We start from the raw sequence: 24,728 nt of genomic DNA on the forward strand, positions 1-24,728 counted from the left end.
CAGAGCAGTTCCCTGCTCTGCAGGAGAACACCTCCATGCTCCCCTGGTATCACCTCCTGGCATCTCTGGGTGCCTTAATTCCCCTTTCTGCTGGGGATTGTAGCTGCCCTCACGAGCCTGATGAACAGACCAGGGATTTGTAGAGCCTCGATGGGAAGAGATAAATCTGGCAGCAACAGAGAGATGAGACTCTGGCCTGATTTCCATGGGTGTGCAGCTCCCACTCTCCTGCTGCTGCTCACGCTGCAGTCGGGCTTTGTATCCTTAAAATCAGAGGCCAAAGGTTCCTGAACCTTTGATCCTTGTCTCAGTTTACTGCTCTCTCCTTCCCCTGCAGCCCTTTCACCCTTTCCTGCCCTGCATCCTGCCCCCATGGGTTTTTCCTTTTGCTGGCATGGCTGCAGACCCACGGGGCCTTGCCAGAGCTCCAGCCCCTTGCAGAGGCCCCATAGGATCATCCCACAGGATCACCCCACAGAACCATCCCAGAGAAGCATCCTATAGAATCACCCCACAGAATCACCCCCAGCCCTGTGGAGCTGCTCCCTGTGAGCTCCCTGGTGTCCGTGGCCATTCCCTGAGCAGTGGCATGTGATGGTGACACGCAGAGTTACCTCCTGCTGCCCTGGATCAGGGAGGGGGTGTGTGAGTGAAGGGACACTGGCAGGACACACTTCAGGCCCCTGAGGCTGTCACCTGCCCATGGCAGGCCCACGAGGCTGTCACCTGCACACTTCAGGCCCCTGAGGTTGTCACCTGCCCACGACAAACCCCTGAGGCTGTCACCTGCACACGTGAGGCTGTCACCTGCACACTTCAGGCCCCTGAGGCTGTCACTTGAACACAACAGGCCCCTGAGGCTGTTACCTGCCCATGACAGGCCCCTAAGGCTGTCACCTGCACACTTCAGGCCCACGAGGCTGTCACCTGCACACGTGAGGCTGTCACCTGAACACATGGCAGGCCCTTGAGGCTGTCACCTGCACACTTCAGGCCCACGAGGCTGTCACCTGCACACCCCACAGCGGGTTTTTGGCACGCCCGGAGCACTGGGCTCTGCTGAGCTCCTTGTGCCCTCTGCTGCTGAGCCCTCTGTGGCTGCTTGTGCCTTGTCCCAGCACCCCCGCGTGACAGTGACTGTGCTCTGTGTTCCTTTTGCAGATGTAAAGCCCTCTAACGTGTTGATCAATACGCAGGGGCAGGTGAAAATGTGCGATTTTGGGATTAGCGGTTACCTCGTTGACTCTGTTGCTAAAACCATGGATGCAGGATGCAAACCCTACATGGCTGTAAGTTGAGAAGCTGAAGTGTGGGGAGCAGCCAGAGGAACACGAGCCTGGGGGGAAGGATCAGCCTCCAGCACCTATCCTGGGGATTCTTTTGGGTAGCCCTGAAGTGAAGGGATGCAATCCCCTTGGGAGGGGAGGCAGATCTGATCTGATCTGATGGCTCAGGTCACACCTGGGCTCACCATCCTGCTGCCCTCTCACCTGCCTGTGACCTTTGGGAGTCTGGAATTGCTCCCCCTTGCCTGTTTGCCATTTGCCCCGTGGGGATTCCTTTGGGTAGCCCTGAAGTGAAGGGATGCAATCCCCTTGGGAGGGGAGACAGATCTGATCTCATGGCTCAGGTCACATCTGGGCACGCCTTCCTGCTGCCTGCTTGCCTGCCTGTGACCTTGGGGAAGGTTCTGGAACTGCTCCCCATTGCCTGGTTGCCATTTGCCCCGTGGGGACAGTAGTGCTTAGCATGGGGAGGAAAAACACTCAGGGACTATGTGCCTGGGGCTGCTCCTGGGAGCTGCTGTGCAGGATTCACCCTTCGTGAGGCACTTGAGCAGGGTGAAAACAGTCCTGGAGAGCTGAGGCTTGTCACCCTCTTTGTGCCAGCTGTGCCAGGTCAGCTCCACCACCAGCCCCTGGTGCAGGTGCCACTTTCTGGTGACACATTTCACTGCCTGCCCTTCCTGGTGAGGATGGGGAACCAGCATGACCAGGAGGGTGACATGGCTGTGTGGGCAAAGGGAGCTTCACTGCCACCCTGAGAGACCCACCCTGGGCGTGGGCAGGGCACTGGGGGCATCCCTGCTCCTCACCCTCCTTTGTCTCTGTTGGCAGCCTGAGAGAATTAACCCGGAGCTGAACCAGAAGGGATACAGCGTCAAATCCGACATCTGGAGCCTGGGGATCACCATGGTAGGGACACCTGGGGCTGCCAGGGCTGTCACCTGGGGATCACCATGGTAGGGCCACCTGGGGCTGCCAGGGCTGTCACCTGGGGATGCTCCCAGGGCTGTCACCTGGGGCTGCCAGGGCCACCACGAGGGCTCGGTGTGGCTCATGGGTTCATTCTCCTCCCCACAGCGATACAGGTGGCACGGGGTGGGAAGGGGAAGGGCTCGGGAAGGTGGCCCAGGGTGGAAGGGAAGCAGGAGGGAGCTGCTTTGTCGGCTCCTGGCTGCTGCGGGATGTGGAGGCTGCAGCTGCCGGGAGATGGCAGCATGGGCTAAGGCATGAGGGAGCAGGTTGCATTCCCAGCACAGAAAGCCTTCCCAGCGCTCAGCCATCCACGGAGGCCCCCTCGGGAGGGCAGCGATGGGGGCGGCTCCCAGGCGGTGTTTTAGGGGAATCCATCTGCTCCCAAAGTCCAGTTACCCTGTGTAAGGTGAGCTGGTTTGGGCTGCCAGCCTTTCCCAGGGGGTTCTGGCCCGGGGGTGACAGGGGTTGCCTGTGGAGCTGGCTGGGGCTCCTCCAGCCTCTCCTCTTTGCTGGGGGAGGATAAGCAATATGCTGTGGCCAGGTGGGGTGAGGAAATCCTAGAATCCCAGAATGGTTTGGGTTGGAAGGGGCCTTAAAGACCATTCATTCCACCCCCTCCTATGGGCAGCAGCACCTTCTACTACCCCAGACTGCTCCAAGTCCTGTCCAGCCTTCCCTTAGGCACTTCCAGGGATCCAGGGGCAGCCACAGCTTCTCTGGGCACCTTGTGCCTCACCACCCTCACAGGGAAGAATTCTCTCCTAATATCTAATGATCTCTCTCCTCTTTGATTCAAAACCAATCCCCCTTGTTCCATCACTGCTTGCCCATGTAAAAAGCCCCTCTCCCACCTTTCTGGAATCCCCCTTCAGGCACTGCAAGGAGCTCTAAGATCTCCTTGGAACATTCCCATCTCCAGGCTGACCAACCCCATTTGTGTGGAGCCTACAAAGCCACCCCTGGGCGTGCACGGGGCCATCCCAAACCCCGTGGGGTGGCTGTGGGGTGTGCCCCTGTGCTGAGGCTTGGGCTGTGTGTTGCAGATCGAGCTGGCCATCCTGCGCTTCCCCTACGACTCCTGGGGCACGCCCTTCCAGCAGCTCAAGCAGGTGGTGGAGGAGCCCTCGCCACAGCTCCCAGCAGAGAGGTTCTCAGCAGAGTTCGTCGACTTTACCTCGCAATGGTAACGTTTCCCCTCTTTTCCCTCTTTTCCCTCTCTTCCCCAGCAGGATCACCTTCACCATGTCTTCACAGGCAGCTCTCAGCCCCGGTTTTGGGCAGAACATTCCTCGCTGGGCGCTGTGCAGGTGACACTCAGCAGTGCTGGTGGCAGCTGGGGGGTCTGTCTGAGGGGCAGGCCGGGCTCTTGGAGGGGACACACAGGGTGTAGGAGCTCCTGGCCCTGATTGCCCCCACGCCAGCAGCACAGGGGTGCTGTGAGCAGGTGCAGCCAGGCAGCTCATGGCCCTGAGGGTATGGAATGGCTGCATCCTGGCTGGGGGATGTCACAGCACTTGTCACACTGGAGACAGCCACAAAACACAGAGTGTCACCATACAACTTCAGAAAATTCCTACAAACTGTGTGCCTGCAGGGGGACAGGGCTCTGAGGGCAGGTTTTCCCCCTGGTGTCCCCCTCTGGCCGGTCTCTGTCCCTCTCGCAGGGCCCTGGGGCTGCTGCTGTGCTTTCCCCAGCCCTGGGAGCAGCAGGAGCATTAGGCTGTGCTGTAGGAAGGGGCTGGAGCAGCCCTGCTGCTGCCTGCAGGCTGCACAGAGAGCTCAGGCAGCCCCTGCCCTCACAGGCTCCCTCCAGCTTCCCTGCAGGGCTGGGTGTTCACTGCAGTGCCACCCACGTGCCTGCCAGGCTGGCAGGTGGCTGCTGGCTCTGCGTGGTGGCCACAGAGGCTGGCAGATGGACAAACAGAAATGTGAGACTGCTCTGAGCTGCCAGCACCAGCCTGGGGCTCTGCTGTGCCCCTGGAAGGGGACTGTCAGCTGCTCCTGCCTGGGGACTCTCAGTACCCACGTTTAGATTCTTCAGAGTCTTGCTCAAACATGTTTTCATGTCCCTGTGGTCCAGCTGCTCAGCTCCTGACCCACGCTGGGGAATACCTGCCGTGCCCACTGTGCCCTGGCTCTGCGAGGGGTGGGAGCTGCCTTGGAAAAACCCTCTCCCAAGATGCCCCCCGTTCTTGCCAAGCCCACGCTGAGGCTTTGGAGCAGCTGCTGTTCCTGCACACAGTGCTGCTGGCTCTGCTGTTTCCCTGCTTGTGCCAGGCAGGCTGCTCCTCTCTGGGGGATTTGTTTTTCCAAGCCCCGTGTCTTGCAGCTCAGGCTGTGGCTGCTTTAGGAGTTCCATCCACAGCCACTCTGGGGAGCACATGGTGATTCCTGTCTTTGCAAATCCTCCAGGGTCACTGGAGATCCCTGACTGCCAGCAGAGTGGCACGGACTTGGAATGGTGAACTTTGCAGCAGTTTTGTGGAAAGGACTTGGAATGATGAACTTTGCACCAGTTTTGTGTTATTGGGGTCTGGGAATTCCTTCTGACACTGAAGCAGGTCACAGCCACTCTGTGTCAAGCTTGGCTTAGGACTGTGTTTATCCATCTGCTGCCTGAAGTCTGATCAGCTGTAGGCACTGCAGGAAGGTCCCTGGGATATCTGAGTCAGGATCAGATCCCAATATAACTCTTCATTCCTGAAAATTTGCATCGATTTCAGTAACTTATCACCACATTTCCTGGTATAGTAACCTGGGGATGAATTGGTTTTGTAGAGGGTCTAAATTAAGAGAATTGCACCAAATCTGGACACAGCTAACCTTCAAATTCACCTTGTCATCTTGGCTGGGGCTGCTCCTGAGCTGGGAGGATGTGACACATCCCGTACCTTCGGGCCGGCGCTATTGGCACGTATGGGCCCCAGGTTCCTCTGTTCATTCACAACATGACACTAAACACGAGCCCTCTACACACAGCAAGCAGGAAATATCTATTCAGTGTGTGTCCTCTGCTTCCTCTGGGCCCCAGCAAATCCCAGCAGAGGTTCTCACTTTTGTTTTGCTCAGTGTGACACCTTTTCCCCGCCACCGCCGCGTACGTGTGTGAAGATCTTTTCAAGTTGCTCCAAGTTTCTTTCCCCTAAATACACTGCCAGGAAGTGAGTAGAGATTACGTCCTGTCTTTTAAAAAGCTATTTTCTGCTGGAGGGAAACCAAAATAACTTCCAGCTACAACCCTCCAGGGCCATCTGTTGTAGGAGAGGAGAAAAAAAGGATGTCCCATGGAACCGTCCCCGCTGATAACAGCACGGTGATAAACAAACAGTTGGACACGTGCTCTGCAGCCACTCAGTCACTGCTCCCAGGCAGAATCCCTTCCCTGAGTCACTGGCCTGTTGGAGAGCACCCAAACTCCCAGTTGTACCTGGTCCCCAGCAAGAGGCAGTGTTTGAAGTGGTGGTTTGGTGGCTCCAGGTCTCTTGGTGGACCTTGAGCTCTTGTACCCAGCACTGCTGGCTGTCGCTGTCCTCAAGACCTAAATTGTTTCCTCAGCTTGGAGGAGTAGCTGGACTTACTCTGCAGTCTTTAAACCTTACTTTTGTCATGGTGTAATTTTATGGTCTTACTTAAATTGCAGACAGAATGTAAATTCTAATTTTTTTCCTTTTTTTTCCCCCAATTAAAGCTTGAAGAAGAATTCCAAAGAACGGCCAACATACCCAGAGCTTATGGTGAGTGTGGCTGCACCAAGCAGTGTGTTCAGAGCTGGAAAGGGTCACAGTGAGGTGCTGTGAGGCAGAGACTCCAGTAGAGATGGTGTTTTGGTATGCTTTGCATCACTTTTTTCATACCAGATGGGAGAATTGTGACACTTCAGAATCCCGGGAGGGGGGCTGCAAATCAGAGATTCTCTTTGAAATCCCAGCCAGGTGCTTTTCCACCTTTTTTGGAAATCAAGAGAGAAAATACATGTTAAAGCAGGTTATGGACAAGAATGAGGCTGTGAAGCATCAGTGAGGCTCAAATCCTCCTCTGGGGTTTGTGTGATCACCTCAAACACCTCGGTGTGCCCCAGGTGCTCCACAAGAGCTGCAGGAGCCCAGTGGCCAACAGGGCTTTGGAGAGGAGGATTTTTGGGCAGAGTAATTGCTGGATGCTGGGGACAGGGACGAGTCTGTGACTAATAATTCCGGTTATTGAATTTCATCTGCTGCCTAGAGACTGTTTACTGGGAGGGATAACTCAGGAGTAACCAAGGAGGAAAGTGCCAAGAAAGGTTGGTGACAGGGGAAATGCAGGGCACTGCTCTGTGCCCAGCCAGAGCTCTGGGCTGCAGCTGGCAAGAACAAATTTTTCTGCTTGGGCTCCACAGCTTCATGGCCCCTCTCTCTCCCCTGACTTTCTGGTATTGATCCTGGTGCTCCTAAAAGCTGGCAGAAAGCAGGAGAGCTCAGGAAGTTGGTGCTTCACTCCTGCAGACTTTAATCCTTTTTTGCTCTCACACAATTCACAGCTTTCTAAAGGCAGGAAGGTGCCTAAATTTGTATTTCTGAGGATCCTGACCCTGCATTCCCACCCCTGTCCAGGGGTGTCAAGATCACCTGGATTAAGGGTGGAAACTGCTGAGGGATTTCTTTAGGCACTCATATTCCCTACCCCACAATTTTTGGGATATACATTCTGCCCCCAGAGGGTCAGACCCACCACTACCTCACACCTCCTGCTCAGAGGTGAGAAGGTGCAGGTTTAAGGTGATTTTTACCTGCAAGTCATGCTGGAAATCCATGACCCTGAGTTGTAAGCAGTGAATAATTCCCATGGCATTTGGTGCTGGGCCCTGTAATGCAATTAAACTATAAATAAATCTGATTGACACACAGCTTGCCCCCAGACTGGTTTCAAACAAAGAGAGGCCTGAGATTTATGGCTTTTTTTAAAAAAAAACTTTATTTTTTGGGGGCTATATTATTGAATAAATCCATCTGTATATTTTAAGCAAACTTCTGAACTTTGCCAAATGGCCTTTTATCAAGAAAGGTTCACTGAAGCAGCTCTGTCTGCTGCAGCATTAATACCCATTGGCAAGGGAGTGCATTTCTATTGAATTAGGTTCTTGGATCACCCCTGCAGAGTACCTCAATGCTGTGGTATTTTATGGCTGACATGGATGTTGTGAGGTCCTGTGGTTGAGGATTGCTGTTCTGTTGGGGTTTTTTCCTCTCTCTTACAGCATTAAGTTGTGGTGCTGGATTGGACTTGTCATTTAGACCAAGACTGCTCCCTTGCTTTCCTGTGGAATTGAGGTTTCTCATGGAAAATGTGACTCTGTGCTATCTTGAGCATCAGGAAAGCTGATAGGGGTGCTTAATCTCATTAAAAAACCCCCTGCCCCAGGTGAAGTGGAGCGTGAAACTACTGCAGGAGTGGTGGTCTGCACAGCCTGCCTGGCACAGGGCTCTGGGCCAGGCTCAGGCCTTGGCTTCCCTGGGGCACAGGGCTGAGGGCATCGCTGCCAGCCCTGCCACGTTTTTGGGTGTCACTGTAGCTGTGCTCTGGGTGTCACTTCAGTGGGGTGTGAAAGCAGGGACATGCTGGGATAATAACAAGACATTGGGGTCACCTCGGAGTTGTTCAGGACACTTCAATTCCTGTGACTGTCTGACCTAGGGAGACCTTAAGTTTTGTCTGGATCTTTGCCTCAGCCCATTCCAGCCCTGTTTCCCACATAATTGTGCTTCCTCTTCCTTACTGGTGTGTCTTTGGATCGCTTCCCAGCCACTCTGAGCTGCCTCATCTTATTCCCTGGGGGACTTTCCACTCAAGCCCACCTTGAAAAATCTCTTTTCTTTGCTCTTCTTCTCCCTTCACTTGGCCACTGCCAATAAACAGGCAATGCTCAGGAACTGAGCTGAGGGGCAGCTTGGAAAAACCCTGGAAACCCCAAATTACCTTTAAAAATCTGACTTGAAATGAGAGGGTTGGAAATGAAACCCGTGTACAGAGCAGAGATCACTGTGAGCCCTGCAGGGCCCTGGCTGCCTTTTGGGTCTCTCTGACACTCTCCATAGAAATAATTCCAATTATCTGCCAGGACAGTGGGAGTCAAGCAGGGTTTTGGGGGCTTTCAGGTGGGGTCTCAGCTTGGTGTGTGTCTGAACCAACCAAACTGAATTGCTGCTCCTGGTGGAGAGGGGTTTTGTTGCTTGGGGGGGATTTGGTTGTGTTTTTCCTCCTCACCCGTATTTTTCCATTGGTGCTGAAATGTCAGCAGGGTTTTCTGGCAGGCTGTGTCCCCATGTTGGTCAGGATGAAGCAGTTAAACACACAAGTGGGGATGGTTTTCCAGTCGGGATGGCTTTCCTGTGTGGTGGCTGGGGTGAAGGAGCCTCTCCTGCTGCAAGGAGGGGCAGCTCAGGGAGGAAATGAGGCTCAGGAGTCACCAGAGGGTAAATACACAGACAGGGCTGAGGGAAAACCACTGCAGCCAGCCCTGCTGGATGGGTGACCATGGTCTGGGAGTGTTTTGGGGCACATGGAGAGGGTTTTCTAAGCCTTCTCCTTGCCTCCAGAGCTGCCCATCAGCCCTCCCAGCCAGGGCAGGGCTTGGGGGGAATCCAGAGGGGTTCATGGAGCAGCTCCCCCACTTGATTCATCTGTAAAAACCCAATATTATGATGCTAAGGAGAAAACCTTCTTCACTGTCTAGAGGATTGTCTGAAAAGCTTTTCTACTCAGCGTGGTGAATAATAAACTTTGGTGTTTTTTTCTCTCTTTGCTTTCCCAGCAACATCCTTTCTTCACCCTGCACGAATCCAAAGAGACAGACGTCGCCTCTTTTGTCAAGCTCATCCTGGGAGACTGAGAACTGGACTTGGAAAAGAATTGCCCTTCTGTGGACTGGTGGGTGCAGGGGAGGGGCACGTGGCAGGACTTGTCATGGAAGCACCAACAGAAAGTCGCCGTGTTTTGTTTTGTTTTGGTTTGGTTTGGTTTTATTCTGAGAAACCCCCGCCTCGCCCGAGTTTTTTTAAAGGGTTCTTTGGTATCCATAGTGACATAGAACGAGCTGGTTAGTGGAATGAATTTTAATAAGGTTGGTAACCTTAAAACAAAAAACAAAACAACAACAAAAAAAATTTTTTTGAAAGAGTGATTTACATATTTAATGACAGTTGAGGTTCCTCTTCCTAACTTGCTCCTCATCCCCCTTCCCTTCCCCTTGAACCAGAATTTGCTTTGTCATGGTAATAGGTGCTATGGTAGTCATGAAGTTGTATGTAGATTTATATTTTGTCCCTTCCATTATTTTAATATTTATGTTAAGTGCTTGATGGAATAGATTTCTGTTTTATATGAGGATGAGTGCGTGGTGATGATGATGATGATGATGATGATGACAAAATGAGGCCACAGCAAGCAGCACTTGTAAGGCTTTGCTGGGGAAAAGGTGTCCAAGGAGAGGAGAGAGGAGAAGTGTCCCTGATGTGGAATATATTTAATGTGCATCACAAAAGGAATTGATAAGCAAGACTTGCAGTTCAGCTGCTCGAGCTGTGTCAGGGAGGAAGGCCCTGGTGTCCCCTGTGGTCACCTCTTCTCCGGACACCACGCTCCGAGTCCGGAGCTTCCCAGCCCTGTCCCACCCCCTGCCCTGCTGGAGAGGCAGGCTGGGAGCTCTGGGAGTCGCTGGGACAGTGTCTGGGACAATGTCTGGGACAAAAGGCCCGGAGGGAAGGAAGGAGGCTGCCAGAGGAGCTGCACACAGAGGAGGAGGAGGAGGCTGCCCTGGTCGGTGCCCGCCTGCCCAGCAGCGTTGCAGTGCCCGAGGCTCCCTTGGGCTGGGGATGAGCTGCTTTGGGCCTCCACAGGAGCTGCTCTCTGCTCCTCGGGGTGAGCCAGGATCACAGGACGCACGGTGTGACACCTGTGACAAATGGCATGGTTTAGTGCTGGTTTCCAGGGCTCCTGGCACTGCTTTGGCAGCAGTCCCTCCGTGCTTGCCCACAGGGTCTGGGAGTGCCAGCGCTGCCAGGAGCCCGTGCTGGCATGTGGGTTGGGCTGTGTCCAGCCCCAGCTGGGATGCTGCAGGTGGGAGCTGCAGCCTGGGAAACCACACAGGGACACCACAGCCCCCCCTGCCCAGGAGCTCCTTGCTGCTGGCTGGGTCCCTGGGCACAGGCTGCAAGCCAGGGCAGGAGAAGGAGGATGGTGAGGTGGGAGAGGAGCTGGAGATCCCCTCTGCCCTGGGGTCAGTCAGTGTCTGGAGCAGGGGGCACGGTGAGTGTTGCTGAGCCCGGAGCGAGGCCGCTGGCTCCACATTAACGCTGCTTTGAGCCACACCTGCCCAGCTGCCTGAGCTCCTCTGCCTTTGCCCGTGGCTCCTTCCCCCAGCCCTGCCACGGGGCCTGCCTGTGCGTTCTGGGGAGGCTGCACAAGTGCCTCGTGCCCCTGCACCGCGCGCTTCCGTCCCCACCCCTCGCTTGGGCACAGCCCCTCGGAGCCAGGTCTGACCAGAAACACACCCTGCTCTGCAGTGCTGAACCTGTGCAGGTGTCACTGAGCCTGTGCAGGTGTCACTGAACCTGCTCTGCAGTGCTGAACTTGTGCACGTGTCACTGAGCCTGCGCAGGTGTCACTGAACCTGTGCAGGTGTCGCTGAGCCTGTGCAGGTGTCCCTGAACCTGCTCTGCAGGGCGTAACTTGTGCACGTGTCACTGAGCCTGCGCAGGTGTCACTGATCCGGTGCACAATGTCCCTGAACCTGTGCAGGGGTCACTGAACCTGTGCAGGGGTCACTGAACCTGTGCAGGGGTCACTGAACCTGTGCAGGGGTCACTGAACCTGTGCAGGGGTCACTGAACCTGTGCAGGGGTCACTGAACCTGTGCAGGGGTCACTGAACCTGTGCAGGGGTCACTGAACCTGTGCAGGGGTCACTGAACCTGTGCAGGGGTCACTGAACCTGTGCAGGGGTCACTGAACCTGTGCAGGGGTCACTGAGCCTGTGCACAATGTCACTGAACCTGTGCAGGTGTCATCTCACCCTGCTGTGCCAGGTTAGCAGCTCCAGGCTCTGCTGGTGCAGGATGGAACAGCCTGAGGGGATTTTGGGAAGGGATCCCCTGGCAGGGCAGTGTTCAGAGCAGGGCTGTGGGCTGGTGGCACCTCCCGTGCTGGGGACACGCTGGGGACACGCCAACCCTTCAGAGAGGCGCACAAAGACACCACCAGTGCCTGGGCTGCCACTGTCACTGCCACCACAGGCTGGGGTGCTGCAGCTCTGCCCTGGGCTGCCACTGTCACTGCCACCACAGGCTGGGGTGCTGCAGCGCTGCCCTGGGCTGGCAGTGGCAGACAGGGGAGCATTTGTGGGATTTATCAATCCCCGTGCCCTGGGCTGCAGAGCAGGGCTGGCAGGAATCATCAGGGTGCCATTCACAGCTCGTGCAGGCTTTGGGGAGGAGGCTCCCCTTGCCCAGCCCTCGGGGAAGGACAAGCTCCATGTCTCACCCTGTGCCCAGGGGAACCTTTCAGGTTACATTTTGTGGCGGGTGAAACACGAGGATGTTTTACTTCACAGTGTAATTTTAAGAGGCCTCGCATGGCTCATGATCTGCCCTCTCATATTCCATGGTGTGTGTGTGTGTGTTTTCTCTCTCTCACTTTCTCAGAGTCACAGAGCTGTTTTGATTGATTGTCCTCAGCTGCAGCTGAAAGTCCAGCCAGCCAGTTTATAGACTTGGTTCCAGCATCAATTCTCACTTTGAAAAACATGACATTTAAAACCACCCTTTGGTTTTCCTACATATGGATCTGATGCTTTTGTTCAAGATTGTTTTTGCTGCTTTTCCCCTGCAATATAAGTCTCATTTGGACACCGCATCTCCTTGACCTCAGAGCACCTTCATTTCAGTGCCATTGTAATTGACAGGTTGAATTTATGAGACACTGTCAAGGCTCAGTATTAATAGCAGATATTAATGTCACCAGCGTTTTCCAATAGGGAATTAATGGCAGTGTTGTCTGCAGCTAGTAACCCTCTGAAAGGATTCCTCCCTGCCTCAACACAGGCCTTGCTTTTCTGCTTTCTGCTCTAATCCCTCTGTTTTAATGACATTACAACAGGGCACGCAGCGAATCCCTCCCCTTCCCTGCTCCTTCTCCATGACTTTGTTCCTTTTCAAGTCGTTTGTGTCAGCCCAGAGTAAGTGTGGAGCTGTCTGAGCATGGGAAGTGCTGTGAGAGGTGCCCAGTGCTGTCCCTGCATCCCTCGTGGTGGACACAAAGCTTGGCCTGACCCAGGAATTCCTTAGAGAGAAGCCTGAGCTTGGTGGCTTCAGCTCAGGGAGGAGAGCCAGGGGTTCCTGTGTTCCTCAGAGCCCTGCAGCCCTGCAGGATGAGTCAGGCTCTCCTGTCTGCTGTTTAATTGGCACCCATGTGAAGATGAAAAGCCTTTGCTTGCTGCTCAGATCTTTGTTTGGCCAGGCAGGCTCTGGGAAACCTTTCCTGAGAGCCTGGCCCCCTGAACAGCCCAGGGTGTTGAGAATGAGGGATGTTCTTCACACAGGTTTTCTGTGTTCACACAGCACAGGGCTTGGGGTCGCCCCAAACTGGGATCTGTAGAGAAGCAGGTCTCAAATGCCATAAACCTGAAAGAACCCCAAAGCTGGGGAGCAGAGGGAGAGCAAAGCTGCTGGGAGCTCAGCACTGGGCTGTGGGCTGGCCCAGCTGTGGGTGGGTTTGCAGGGCAGGGAGGGCCCCTCAGGCTGCCACAGCTTATCAGGAGGCACAGCCCATCCCCAGGGATCCCCAGGTGGGATGTCCAACCTCCTCTTCCCCCCCATACAGCCCCTGCAGTCCCCAGGATGCTGCAGGCCTTGCCATGGCTGGAGCTCTGAGGTGTCACTGGTGTGAGAGGTGTTTTCTGGGTCCCCAAGAGCCCTTTGGACCCTTAAATCTGAAAGAGGAGTTGGAGGGCATTTTCTGGTTACTGTTTTTAAACACCAGGTTCATGCTGCTGCACTGGGTGCAATGCCCATCTTTCCTGGAGTTCTTCCAGGTGTACAAATCTTGACACACATATCTCTGTACTGTATTTCTCTGGTTTTCCCTGACTTTTGATGAGTTTACTGGTGACAAGAGGCAACTCTGACTTGTTAAAGAGGTGAAACTTTATTTCTGGAGGCAGGTGTATGACACAGGAGGCAGTTGGTGGGTCCCTACTTGAAAAAAATCTCTGAAAAAATTTCTAAAAAAATCTCAATTCTCAACGCTGTTGTTGAGCAGGTGCTGCTGGGGCTTGTCCAGGTGGGAAGGGGCTGCCAGGGGCTGAGGGCACAGCCTCAGCTGGGATTTTTCCATGCTTGCTGCCAGCCAGGTGTGTACCTGCACATTTCCCTTCTTCCCTCCACGTTCTGGAAGAGGAAATCCTGCTTGGATAACACAGCATTGCTTCAGTGGCTGGTCTGGTGTGGTTCAGACAAGGTTCCCACCAGCTCCCATGTTTCATAAATCTTTCTTATTCAAAACAACCCCCAAACTCCTCTCTCATAAAAGCCAGCCAAGATGCTCCTTTTTTTTTTTTTCCCCTTCCATCTTGTTCCTGTTAGAGGAACTCTGGGAGCCTGTCTTGGTGCTTTCACTCTTTCACATGCCAAAGATCCCTCTTAGCTATGCTCCTGCCAAACCAGATCTTATAGTCTTGCCTCTGAAACCATCCACTTCCCTGCTCCTTGGGGTTCCTTTTGTTGCTGTTGCTTTTTCATTGAATTTCCTCGTGTTTATTGACATGTCTATTGTTGAGCTTCCTGGACACATGCAGCTCTCTTTTTTTGGGATACAGGGAAAGACAAATAGTTGCCTTCACTTCTGTGCCCCTGCTGCTGGGGAAATACTGTCAGTGCTGAGATTGCTGCAGATGGGATGGCTCATGTAGAGCTGGGGTCGTGGAGGGTGTAAACTGGCACTGCTCCATTGGCTTGGCTGGAGGAAGGCCAGCTTTGTCCAGCTGAGAATCTGTCCTTAGTGTCTAAACAGTTATTACACACTAATAAAGATTAATGATCACAAATCCCCACGGATCAGACATAAAATGGCAAGTTTTGCTCATTAATCTTTATTGCCATGTTATGTTGTTGGTGTTAGAGCAGGCTCCTCTCTCTGCTCTGGCCGTGCCCAGGGCAGGGGGCTGAGCCTGGGGAGAGGAAGGCTGGACAGAACACATAGGACACACCAGATATCCACATTTCACAATCTGTGTCCTGCCCCAGGCTCCTTGTTTCCTTGAAAGCCCTCAAGCAGCAGCAGAGGATGGATCCCAGAGCTTTGCCTGCTCCTCTGGCCTCTGCCTGGGCTGTAAAACCCAGAAGGGAGCAGATCTCCTCATTAATATTTCAGCTCAGCCTTTGCTGGAGCAGATGGAGAATGTGAAATTTGCCCTGTGCTCTGCAGAGCTGGGAGATTCCCTCCTGGATCGTGGCTGGAGGAGTGACAGCTCTTTGAAGGCTGAAAGGACTCTGCTCCTTCACATAACCCCACTCCATAAAAACAGTGGCTTTTGGCAATAAATAGGGCCAGAAAAAGCTGCATCTCCATTTGAGGTGTTTGCAGATGAATAAACACAGCCAGGAGCTGCTGGTGCAGTGCTGCAGGCACAAAGGCCCATTGCTGGATAAAAGGAAAGGGCTCTCACAGTGCAGTGCACTTTAAGGGTGGATTTAATGGCATGGGGACAAAATGAGTGCTCTGATGGGCAGCTGCTGTCAGTCCACTCTGCCAGGGAGGAGCAGGGGAGGCAGGACACAGCCTGGGAGCAGCCTGGCTGCCCTTGCCCTCCCACATCTTCCCTCAGGCCCACACCACTGGGTCCCACTCATCCCCAGCTCCAGCAAGGGGAGCAGAATCTAAAACCCCAAAGAAACACACAGGGAAAAACCTGCAGGTGACCAAGGCATGCTGCTGCTTGGCCTTGAAAAAGGGAAAAGCCTGGGAGAGCCTCTGGAGCTGAGAGAGAAGAGGGGAGGCTTTCAAGGTGGTCTCGACAGCTTAATGCTGGAAATTGCCAATTTTTAGGCCAGCAGGAGGAGGGAGCTCACCAGGGACAGCCAGGGAGCAGCTGGGGCTGCAGGATGGTGGTGATGTGTCCTTCAGAGCAGCCCTGGCATGCTGGAGAGCTCTGGGCCTCCGTGGACACCTTCAGATTTTTATTTTCATGTCAAAATATTTCCCATCTTTTTATTTTCATGGGATTTTACTGGCAGCCAGCAGGAAGGGGAAGGGGCCTGCAGTCCATGGAGTGCTTTGGGGGAGGAAGGAGCTGCCAGTCCTCTCCAGTTCCCTGCTCCCAAACTCCACAGCTGCACAGCCACCCTGCAGGAGTTTGTCCCTGCATTTGCTGCCCTTTGGGAATGCTGGGCAGCTCGGGAGCAGGGTCCCAGCCCAGCCAGCAGCCAGGATGAGCCACAATCCCTTCCCTGGGAGCCTCCTGGTGGTTGAAGGACGGGGCGAGCGTCCAGCGGCCGCGAGGTTCTGCGGGGATAAGGCGGGAGAAGCTTGGAAGTGGAGATGGAAATCTCAAAAGCTCAGACGTCTTTCGGTCATTTCCAAAGCTCTCTGGTGTTGGCCAGACCTGAAAACCCTTCCTAGGAGTTTTATTTCGGGGTATTTTGATCTGGTACTTTCGCTTTTGGGCTTAGCTAAATCCAGGAAACTCGCAGTGGTGTAATTTTTGAATCAAGACTAAACACACCCCAAGTATTCCTGAACCCATCAGGAAAGCTGCTGCTTGGTTTATCTTCCAGGAATAATTCAGGCTTGAATTCAGTCTGGTTTCGCCCTTAGATAATGATTCTTTTTGAGGAAATAATGAGAGCAGGCCTTGATCTTTCCAAAAGGCTGTGACCTGACACACCAAGCCGTTCCAGGAGGTGGATGGAGATAAATTCAGTGAGAGGGGCCAATGTCTGGAGGCTGGAAGAGCAGCCTGGAGTATCCGTGGCCTCCAAAAACTCACACAGACACAGTTTCCCCAGGAATTGTGGGAAGGAGGTGTAGGGTTCTGCCATATCTCGGGATTTTTCCCTCTAGGAGAACCTTCAGCCATCTCAGGGTGTCCCAGAACACCCAAAAACCTTCAGCATTTTTAAGGGTTTGTTTTTTTTCAGGATGGATACTGTGAAAAGTCAGGAAGGGCCAGATGTCCTTGATTTGCACAGCCAGGGTGAAGAAATGTGGATTAAGTGCCTGGTAAAAGGCAGAAAAAGTTGTGTTTAAAGATAAATCCCAGTCTTTGTCAGAGCTGTTGAGCCAGGATCGAATTTTCCCAAATCCAGGTACAGCTGCAGAGCTCCCCATCCATATTTAGCCCAAATTTAATCACAAATCCTGCATCAATGCCCCTTCTGAGGGGCTTCTTCCAGGCTGGGGCTCAAAATCCAATACCCCCCAACCCAGGATTTGGCTCTGAACATTCCCTTTAAAATCCACGTGCAAAGTGAATTTCCAGGGCTCGGCCGCTGTTTTTATTTTGGTGAATCGAGTGGTTTGTGCTTGGTGAGAGCTGTCCCTGTGCCAGGGGCTGCTGGAAATAGTCACAACATCCAAAAGAGCTGGAATTCTGCATTTTTAAATAGCAATACAATGAGGGGAAGCTGCTAAATGGAGTTTCTTGTAAGCTGGAAATGTGTTGGAGTAAAATTTGTGATTTCTTGTAGGGGAAAAAACTCTAAACAACTCTCTAAAATTGTCCTTCAATTTAAGGATTTACAGTTTTATTGGCAAAGATCCATGTTTAGCATCAATACATGGGATTTCTAGACTTTCTGTCTTAAAGTGTGAAGTCTGCTTTTTCTTGAGATGGTGGGAAACTGTAACAAGGATATTTCTACATCATTTTGGCTAAGGAAAAAAAACCCAAACACCAAAATATGAGCAGAAAAAATGGAAAAGCACCCAGAACCCAGTGGTCTCTGGTGTTGAAGAGGGCACATGAACATGTTAGGAAGGAGAAGACTTTCCAACCTGCTATAATGCAAGTCCTTATTTTACTTTATTTTTAGGATTTTTTGAACACTAACATCATTTGGTTGCTTAACTGTGAAAGTCTCTGCTTTTCCATCCCTGTGGAAGGCTGATTATTATTTCCCATGTTCTTATTTATTATTTATCCCTTTCTGGTACTATCCAAGAGGTGCTGAAGGTATCTCCCAGCCTGCCCTGGAGCCATGTGGAGTCCCTGTGGTATCTCCTACCAGCTGGGATGGCAGTAGACGCCTAATTGTGATTTTAAATTATATTTCTAGTAACTTAGATTATTTTTCTTTTAGTGTCCTGGTTTGCTCTAGAATTAGGGATGGGGATAAGGAATCTTGTTTTAAAAAAATTGTATTTTTTTGAGTTTTCTTTTAACGTCTTGGGGGTTTCTGAAGAAACCTGCTCACTTCTATGTTTTTAGGAGAGAAGCATGAGGTGGGTTTCTTGTTCCTTTGAGAGGGGATTGAGTAGCACCAGAGTTCAGTTTAGCTGGTAAAATGCTCTGTGTCACATCATTAAAACCACCCTGAATTCTGAGATAACAACCACTTTCCACCTGGAAATTAAAATCTGATTGAATCTGATTGGTGACAAGCTTGGTTTGTCCAAGGCTCATGCCAGGCTTTTCTCTGTCAGATTTCCGTGGAGTTTGCTGAGCCCTGGGTGGTCAGGATGGGCAAGGCAGGGCTGGGGACAGCCAGAGGTGACACGTCCTGCAGAAATAATGGAGAAATTCATCTGCAGGTCCTGCTCTCTAGGGGATGCTGAGGGGAATCCCTAAAGTGTGGGAGAGAATCAGGACTGGGGGCTCAAAACACATCAGCTTTTGTTCTTTTTATTCCCTTGCTCCCCTTGGAAAGGAGCTTCAAAATCCTCCCCAGCCTTTCTGATAAAGAATAACAGAATCAGAGAACCACAGAGTCATTTAGGGTAGAAAAACCTTAAAAATCATCGAGTCCAACCAAAAACTCAGCACTGCCAAGGCCACCACTAACCCATGTCCCCAAGTGCCACATCCACACATTTTGAGCCCTTCCAGGGAGGGTGACTCAAGCCCTTCCCTGGCAGCTTGGGCGCTGTGGTGCAGCTGTTTTCAGACAGCTCATGCTGCTTTTTCTGGGGTTTTTTTTCCTCTGCTTTTTTTTTTTCTGGTTTGTTTTCTTTCCCCAACGTATAAGAAACGTTGGGTAGCAGAATGTGGAATTGATTAGAAGTTCATAAAGCAGGGACCTCAGAAGGATGTGGGTATAAATGCTTTTCAGGCATCCGAGGTGAACTTTAAATGGAGCTTTGGCCCTCATTTGCTTTCTGCTTTTCAAAAACCATTTATGAGAAAGTGGAGCTGTCAAAGCCATGCATGAACTTTGCCTTCTTGCAAATAACTTGTCTCAAAGTAAATTGTCCAAATGCACAAGAAACTTGTCTCTAAGTAAATCCAGTAGCTCTACAAAGCTGGAATTGTGTGCATTAGAGGGTGTGAGGTGTGTGTGTGTGTGTGTGTGTGTGTGTGTGTGTGTGTGTGAGCACGTGTTGTGCTTGGGGGTGTGCAGGGAGTAACTCAACCATTTTGAGATTTACAAAAACACAATGCAAGTGCTTTTAGAAAAAAAAAAAGAAAAAGGCAGCGTAAAATATTTATTTCTTGGCAGAAGTACATCAGACCACATCTCCCATCCTTCTTTTAATTGCTTGGTGTTTGTTTGTGTTGTCTCAGGCTTTGCTGGTTTCCTCTGCAGGGCTCTGTCACCTCACACAACCCCTCTGTCAGCCAGGCCACGGGGCAGCTCCAGCCCCTCGGGAGAGCCCTGGGGTGCAAGCAGTGAGCAGAGGCAGGGCTGGTGTTGGGGTAAAGGCAGCACAGTGCAACATGGGTGATTTTCAGTTTCCAGCCTTGTTTCTTTCCTTGTGAGAATCCAAACCACCACAGCCCGAGGCAGCGCCCGAGGCACAGCCTTGGGCAGGGTGGTTGGGCAGACAGAGCAGCTTGGAGGGTGTGAGGTGGCACTGCCTGGCTGGCAGTGTCCTGTGGGCTTTGCCCAGGGTTTGGAGCTGCCCTGAGTGGGATGGGCACTCCGAGCTCCCGTTCCCAGCCCGGTGCAGACGTGTCCCTGTGCTCCAGAGCCCTTCCGTGGTCACCTGGCTGCCCACCTGCACAGCTGCATGTCCCCTGCCTCTGGCTCCACCTGGGACACTTCCCTGTGCTGCCTTCACCCATCTCAGTGCTGTTCCTCGTGCTCTGGAGATGAGCAGGGGTAGCAGAGTGACAGCAGGACCGTGTGTGTAACGTTTGAGAGGCTTTTACTCCATGTTGTTGTTTTAATGAGATGCTTTTAGGATCCGTGCTGCACTGGTATTCTTTAACCTTCATTGCCACAGATTCTTTCTCCCCACCCTCTTCAATCAGATTGGCAAAATACATTTGGCTTGAAAAAAAAGCCCCAAACAACCCCAAACCCTGCTGATGGGATAAGTTACTCCTCTTTACTGTGCTTTGATTTGATTTCTCAGGATACTCAGAGGTTTTTCACTGCTGCTGAGAGGGGACAGTACACCTTTTTGGAGACTTCAACCACTGTAACAGTTTTCCAGATGTGTGTGTGCGTGTGCGTGTGTGTAACCCAGCACTGTGCGTGCGTGTGTTCTGCTGAATATCGTGTGCATCTCTGAAATGCTTCAAACAACTGCCTGGAAGTCAAAAACCAACCACCTCTTTCCAGTCATATGTTTGCCGTGACTTTTCATAACCACACTTGAAACTAGTGGTCTTGGATGGAAATATTCAAAGAGCAGGGCATCTTTATAGCAATGGTATGTCAGTCGAATTACGGGAAATGTACACAAAAATAAATAAATGAAATTTAAAAGTAACGTTCTCTCAGCCTACCTGTGTTTCCCTCAGTGCAAGTGCTACCAGTTGTGTTGGGCTGCTTTTGCCATTCCCATGGGAGGTTTTTGGGGATCATCTTACTCCCAACAGCTTATCATACATTACTGAAAGCTCAGGAATGCTCAAGCTGCTCGACAGGGATAATTGTCAGCCCTGCTGCCGCTGGTTTCCCTCTCCCTGCTCGGGCTGGCGGGAGCAGGCGCAGCCACATCCCGTCCAGCCCACATCAAAGGCACGGCCCGGAGGGACGGCAGCAGCGGCTTCCTGCCCCCAACCCTCCCAAAAATCAGCTTTTCCAGGGGTTCAAGGGGAGCCAGCCCCGTGCCCAGCATCGCTCTGGGGCTGGGCTCTGCCGGGTTGGAGGCTCAGCACCTCCTGGCAGTGCAGCCCGAGGGCTGGGCACAGCTGCTGGGCTGCAGAGCAGATGTGCTGCTTTGCTGCATTTCCCCAGCTCCTGCATCCTGCATTCCCCTGCCAGCCCCATCGCTGTTACCTGCCTTCCTTTCCACGGTGGCTCTCAGGCCGTGCTTTTGTCCTGATGCAAGGCCAGTGCTCTCCCTGGGTTTATTGTGTGAGCCAAACCGCTCTGCTGGAGTGAAGCGTGTTGGGCTGGTCGTGCTGAAACATGAATCGCTGCTTCCCTCCTCCTCGTGTAAATAAAATTATCCTTCCATTTATGTTAGAACTCAGAAAACAATATCCCAGCTCCCTCTGCTGATCCTGCAGTCCCAGTGAGGGCGAGAGCACTGGCTGCAGAGCTGATGTGCTGCACAGTGAACTCCAGAGTTAATAAAAAGCTTTGAGGGGCACAGGTTTTAAATGCAGCTTTGTAATGCAATTGTTTGTGTTGATGAAATGGCAAATGCTGTTTCCTCTGCCTCCCCTGCCTGTTTCATGTATGAAATTGTGAAGTAATTCCTGCATTATCACAACTAATGTCACATGGAAGGGAGGAAGAGAGCAAGAAAAGTTGAGGTGTGAGGAAAATCAGTGTTCCTCACCTGGAAGAAGCACAGAGCCTGGGCTGAACTCTTTGGGATTGCAGCAGGAATGTTATAACCCAGCAGTGGGAATGCTGGTGATGCAGAGATTGCCATAAAAATGTCTGAAGGGAAGAGTTGCAAGAGGCACAGACCCATTTCTGAGAGTCCTGAACTGAACAGCTGCTGAAGCTCTCCCTGCGCTGCACGTGCGTGTGTGTTCTGTTTAAAAGGAAGAAATTAAGAGCCATATTTTTATTTTATCAAATCAAATTACCCCTGTATGCTCAGAATATTTATGCATCAGTGCTTTTTTTTTATTAGGGCTTTATCTCACTGTAATCAATTCCAAATACTAACCTATTTTTATCGCTGTAATGCAGCAGTAATTTATAAGATGTAGACAGAACGCACACGAGATGCCAAAAGCAATTTTATGGAGCCTCTTTTGTTGTCATCTACAATGCATCAGCTCTTGCCTTCAGCCTCCCATCAATTTAAAAGCCCCAAGATGGAAAAAAAAATAAAAATAAATAAAAAGGAGCAAGTACAGTGAAGCAGCTGCCAAGGCCTGGAATAGCCTGAGATCCGTGTGCACCTTTGGGATGGAGGTTGATTGAACACGGCACAATAATGAAAACCGTGCTGGGCTTTGTAATGCAATTATCTGGGTTGAAAATGGCAGATCCTGTTTCCTCTGCCTCCCCTGCCTGTTCCATGTATGAAATTGTGAAGTCATTCCTGCGTTATCCCAACTAACATCACAGGGAAGTGAGGAAAAGAACAGGGAAAATTGAGGTGTGAGGAAGAGAAGAGGGAAAGTTGTGGTCCTTGGGGCTGAACAGAACTGCCCTTCATCTTCTCTTTTCTCCTCTTCCTTGGGAGCCCTCCTGGATGGGCACTAGGATTGGCTTTCAAAGTGCAAATATGCCAATGAGCATTCCAGAATCCCCGTCCCAGTTCTCACACCAGCCAGCTGCCTTTGAGCAGCTTCCACCAAGACCTTGTTTCCCTGAGGGACACCTGCAACACGAGCACCCATGGGTGTGTTCATGGCTGAGGTTCTCCAAGTCTTTCCAGTCAAGATCTTGCCCGTCAGACATCGCTGCTGCTCTCCCAAATTTTCCTGATGTTACCACGTGTTACCACTTCTGGTTCCAGTTCTAGCTCTCTGGTGCTGGAAGTGCTTGGGGGGATGGTGAAATCAATATAATGATTAGTGATTAGACAAATGGGAATGGCTTCAGAGTCACAGAGAGTAGGGTTAGATGGGATTTTGGGAAGGAATTCCTCCCTGTGAGGGTGGTGAGGCCCTGGCACAGGGTGCCCAGAGCAGCTGTGGCTGCCCCTGGATCCCTGGCAGTGCCCAAGGCCAGGTTGGATGGGGCTTGGAGCCACATGGGATAGTGGAAGGTGTCCCTGGACTGGATGATCTTTAAGGTCCCCCCCAACCCAAACCATTCTGTGAGTTTATAAATCTGTGAAGATGTTGCAATGTTTTTGAAACATACACTGCACCCAAAGATGATGCAGTTTATTGATGTTAAAGACACAGATATTTAATTCTGTTTCATTTACTTGCTGAATCCCACTAACAGACAATTGGAAGCACCTTCAGACTAAAAGCACATCCCATTTAATACCCAGTGATTGCTTTTAAGGCATGCATATAAATAGGTCTCTTTCAATAGGCTTCTATAAACCACAGGCACTGAAAATAAATGGAGGAGCATTACAGAGCATTGACAAATTATTGATGGCAAACATTACCAAGCCACCTTTGTTGTTTGCCTCCCCCTTTCATATTGGAGGGCTTTTGGGAAATAACAATCAAAGCAGCCCCTCCTGGAGGAATCATTACTAAAGCATTTTGCATGCAGATTACTTCAGGCCTCAGCACCGTGCTCGCTGGGTCAGGAGAGGAAGGCCAAGATTTGCTGATTGAGATCAGATGGCTGGTGGCGAGAAGGAATCTAGATGACTTAACTGGAGGGATTAGACTCAAGTCTTTTGGCTTCCACTTGGCTGTTTTATAAACTGCACAGTCGGGCCGCGTTCCCCTCGGCGTGTGCGCGGGGCGGCTCGGGGCACCAGCCAGTCCCTCAGCGCTGGCAGGGCAGCCCTGCTGGGTGAGAAAGGCAAAGCCAGTGCAGGTGGAAGCTAAAATTAGCCCCGGAGCTCCAGCCCTCGCACCTCCAGCCAGGCTGAGCCCGCAGCGCTCTCCAGCCCCGCCGTGGTTTGGTGGGCGACGCTGCGGGGCAGAGCTGCTGTTCCCAGAGCTCCAGCCGTGGTTCCCAGAGCTCCAGCTGCTGTTCCCAGAGCTCCAGCCCCATTTCCCTGCCCTCCCCACGGCCTCTGAGGTACCCAAACACAAGCAATGTCCCACAGCTGGCACCTTGTTGCGGGGCAGAGCCGCTGTTCCCAGAGCTCCAGCCGCTGTTCCCAGAGCTCCAGCCGCTGCTCCCAGAGCTCCAGCTGCTGTTCCCAGAGCTCCAGCCGCGGTTCCCAGAGCTCCAGCCCCATTTCCCTGCCCTCCCCATGGCCTCTGAGGTACCCAAACACAAACAGTGTCCCCACAGCTGGCACCTGGCTGCAGGGTGAGGAGCCATCAGAGGGTTTTGCTAGAGGCAGTTTGAAGCCTCACCCATTGGATGTATCCCCACGGGAGCAGATGGAGCTTTCTCCTTTCTCTCAGAGCCTAACCTCGGCCTCTGAGGTACCCAAACACAAGCAATGTCCCACAGCTGGCACCTGGCTGCAGGGTGAGGAGCCATCAGAGGGTTTTGCTACAGGCAGTTAGAAGCCTCACCCATTGGATGTATCCCCACGGGAGCAGATGGAGCTTTCTCCTTTCTCTCAGAGCCTAACCTTTAATTTTACAAGGCTGATTGAAACCAAGAGTGGAAATAAAAAGTCAGAGCTGCTCTGTTTTCCTTCCCCTCCCTTCCATTATCTTCTTTCTTTTCCATCCATCCTCGTTTCACATGCCTCTCGGATTGCGTCCCCCTGGTTTCCCAGTTATTTATTGACCCAGACCTAATTCCTTATTTCCAGAAATGTGTCATGAATCCTGCCTTTGAGTCATTTGCTTTTTGCTTTCCAGGCTCATCTCTTTGACCACGTTTTCCTGTGAAAGATAAGGATATAGGGTTTGTGGAGTGATCGCAGCAGGATGCCTGGGTTTCATTCATGGATCTGTTGCCACTGGCTCATTATGGAAAATTAGAAGAGTTATTTCACCTTTCAGTGCCTCACCTCGGTGTCACCATCTGTAAAACAAGGCTCATAATTGTTATCTCTTCCTCGCAGGAGAACTGGGGAGCTTCACTAATGACCATCTGCTAAATGCTCTCAGAGCCTCACATGAACATTTCTACTGAAGTGCAAATTATTATTAGAAACCAGGGATTGTTACTGGATTGATATCAAATCATTGTCGACAGCTTCTCTGCAGGGAAAACTTAGGCACAGCCAACAAGAACAAGCTGCATGTTTTGAAGTTGTGCAGTTGATTATGTTGGCTTTCATCTTCTGGTAAGAGGATCCTCTGCCATCTGAACTCTCTGATCTC

At 51.9% G+C, this 24,728-nt stretch overlaps 2 protein-coding genes across 3 annotated transcripts in view; one reads left to right on the plus strand and one right to left on the minus strand.

Moving 5' to 3' along the window:
- The window catches only part of MAP2K6 (mitogen-activated protein kinase kinase 6), a 42,634-nt gene extending 33,016 nt beyond the window's left edge, over positions 1 to 9,618 (plus strand). Inside the window, exons 8-12 of one of the 2 annotated variants that reach the window (XM_039715763.1) lie at positions 1,162 to 1,289; positions 2,118 to 2,195; positions 3,302 to 3,441; positions 5,947 to 5,992; positions 9,046 to 9,618. In XM_039715763.1, the coding sequence (XP_039571697.1) occupies positions 1,162 to 1,289; positions 2,118 to 2,195; positions 3,302 to 3,441; positions 5,947 to 5,992; positions 9,046 to 9,123 (470 nt within the window). In that variant the 3' untranslated portion in view covers positions 9,124 to 9,618. The remainder of the gene's footprint in view (positions 1 to 1,161; positions 1,290 to 2,117; positions 2,196 to 3,301; positions 3,442 to 5,946; positions 5,993 to 9,045) is intronic. The other variant, XM_039715764.1, reaches the window with a different exon arrangement.
- On the minus strand, positions 9,360 to 24,495 carry LOC120505549. The gene is made up of 3 exons (XM_039716209.1): positions 24,413 to 24,495; positions 10,903 to 10,947; positions 9,360 to 10,843 (listed from the first exon to the last, which is right to left on the minus strand). Exons 1-3 carry the CDS (start codon positions 24,493 to 24,495, stop codon positions 9,757 to 9,759), a joined length of 1,215 nt encoding a protein of 404 aa, XP_039572143.1. The 3' UTR covers positions 9,360 to 9,756.
- Between the last annotated feature and the right edge of the window lie 233 nt (positions 24,496 to 24,728).

This window comes from Passer montanus, unplaced genomic scaffold, assembly GCF_014805655.1.
Source record: "Passer montanus isolate IOZ18808 unplaced genomic scaffold, ASM1480565v1 scaffold35, whole genome shotgun sequence".
Classification (NCBI taxonomy): Eukaryota; Metazoa; Chordata; class Aves; order Passeriformes; family Passeridae; genus Passer; species Passer montanus.

What these genes read in the sequence shown, in the direction of transcription:
- LOC120505549 (XM_039716209.1), bottom strand. Translation starts at nt 24,495, where the DNA reads ATGGTCATTAGTGAAGCTCCCCAGTTCTCCTGCGAGGAAGAGATAACA. An exon ending in TTACAGATGGTGACACCGAG is followed by an intron (nt 10,948 to 24,412) that starts GTGAGGCACTGA and finishes TACGCCCTGCAG; the next exon opens with AGCAGGTTCAGGGACACCTG. An exon ending in GCTCAGCGACACCTGCACAG is followed by an intron (nt 10,844 to 10,902) that starts GTTCAGTGACAC and finishes ACTGCAGAGCAG; the next exon opens with GTTCAGTGACACCTGCACAG.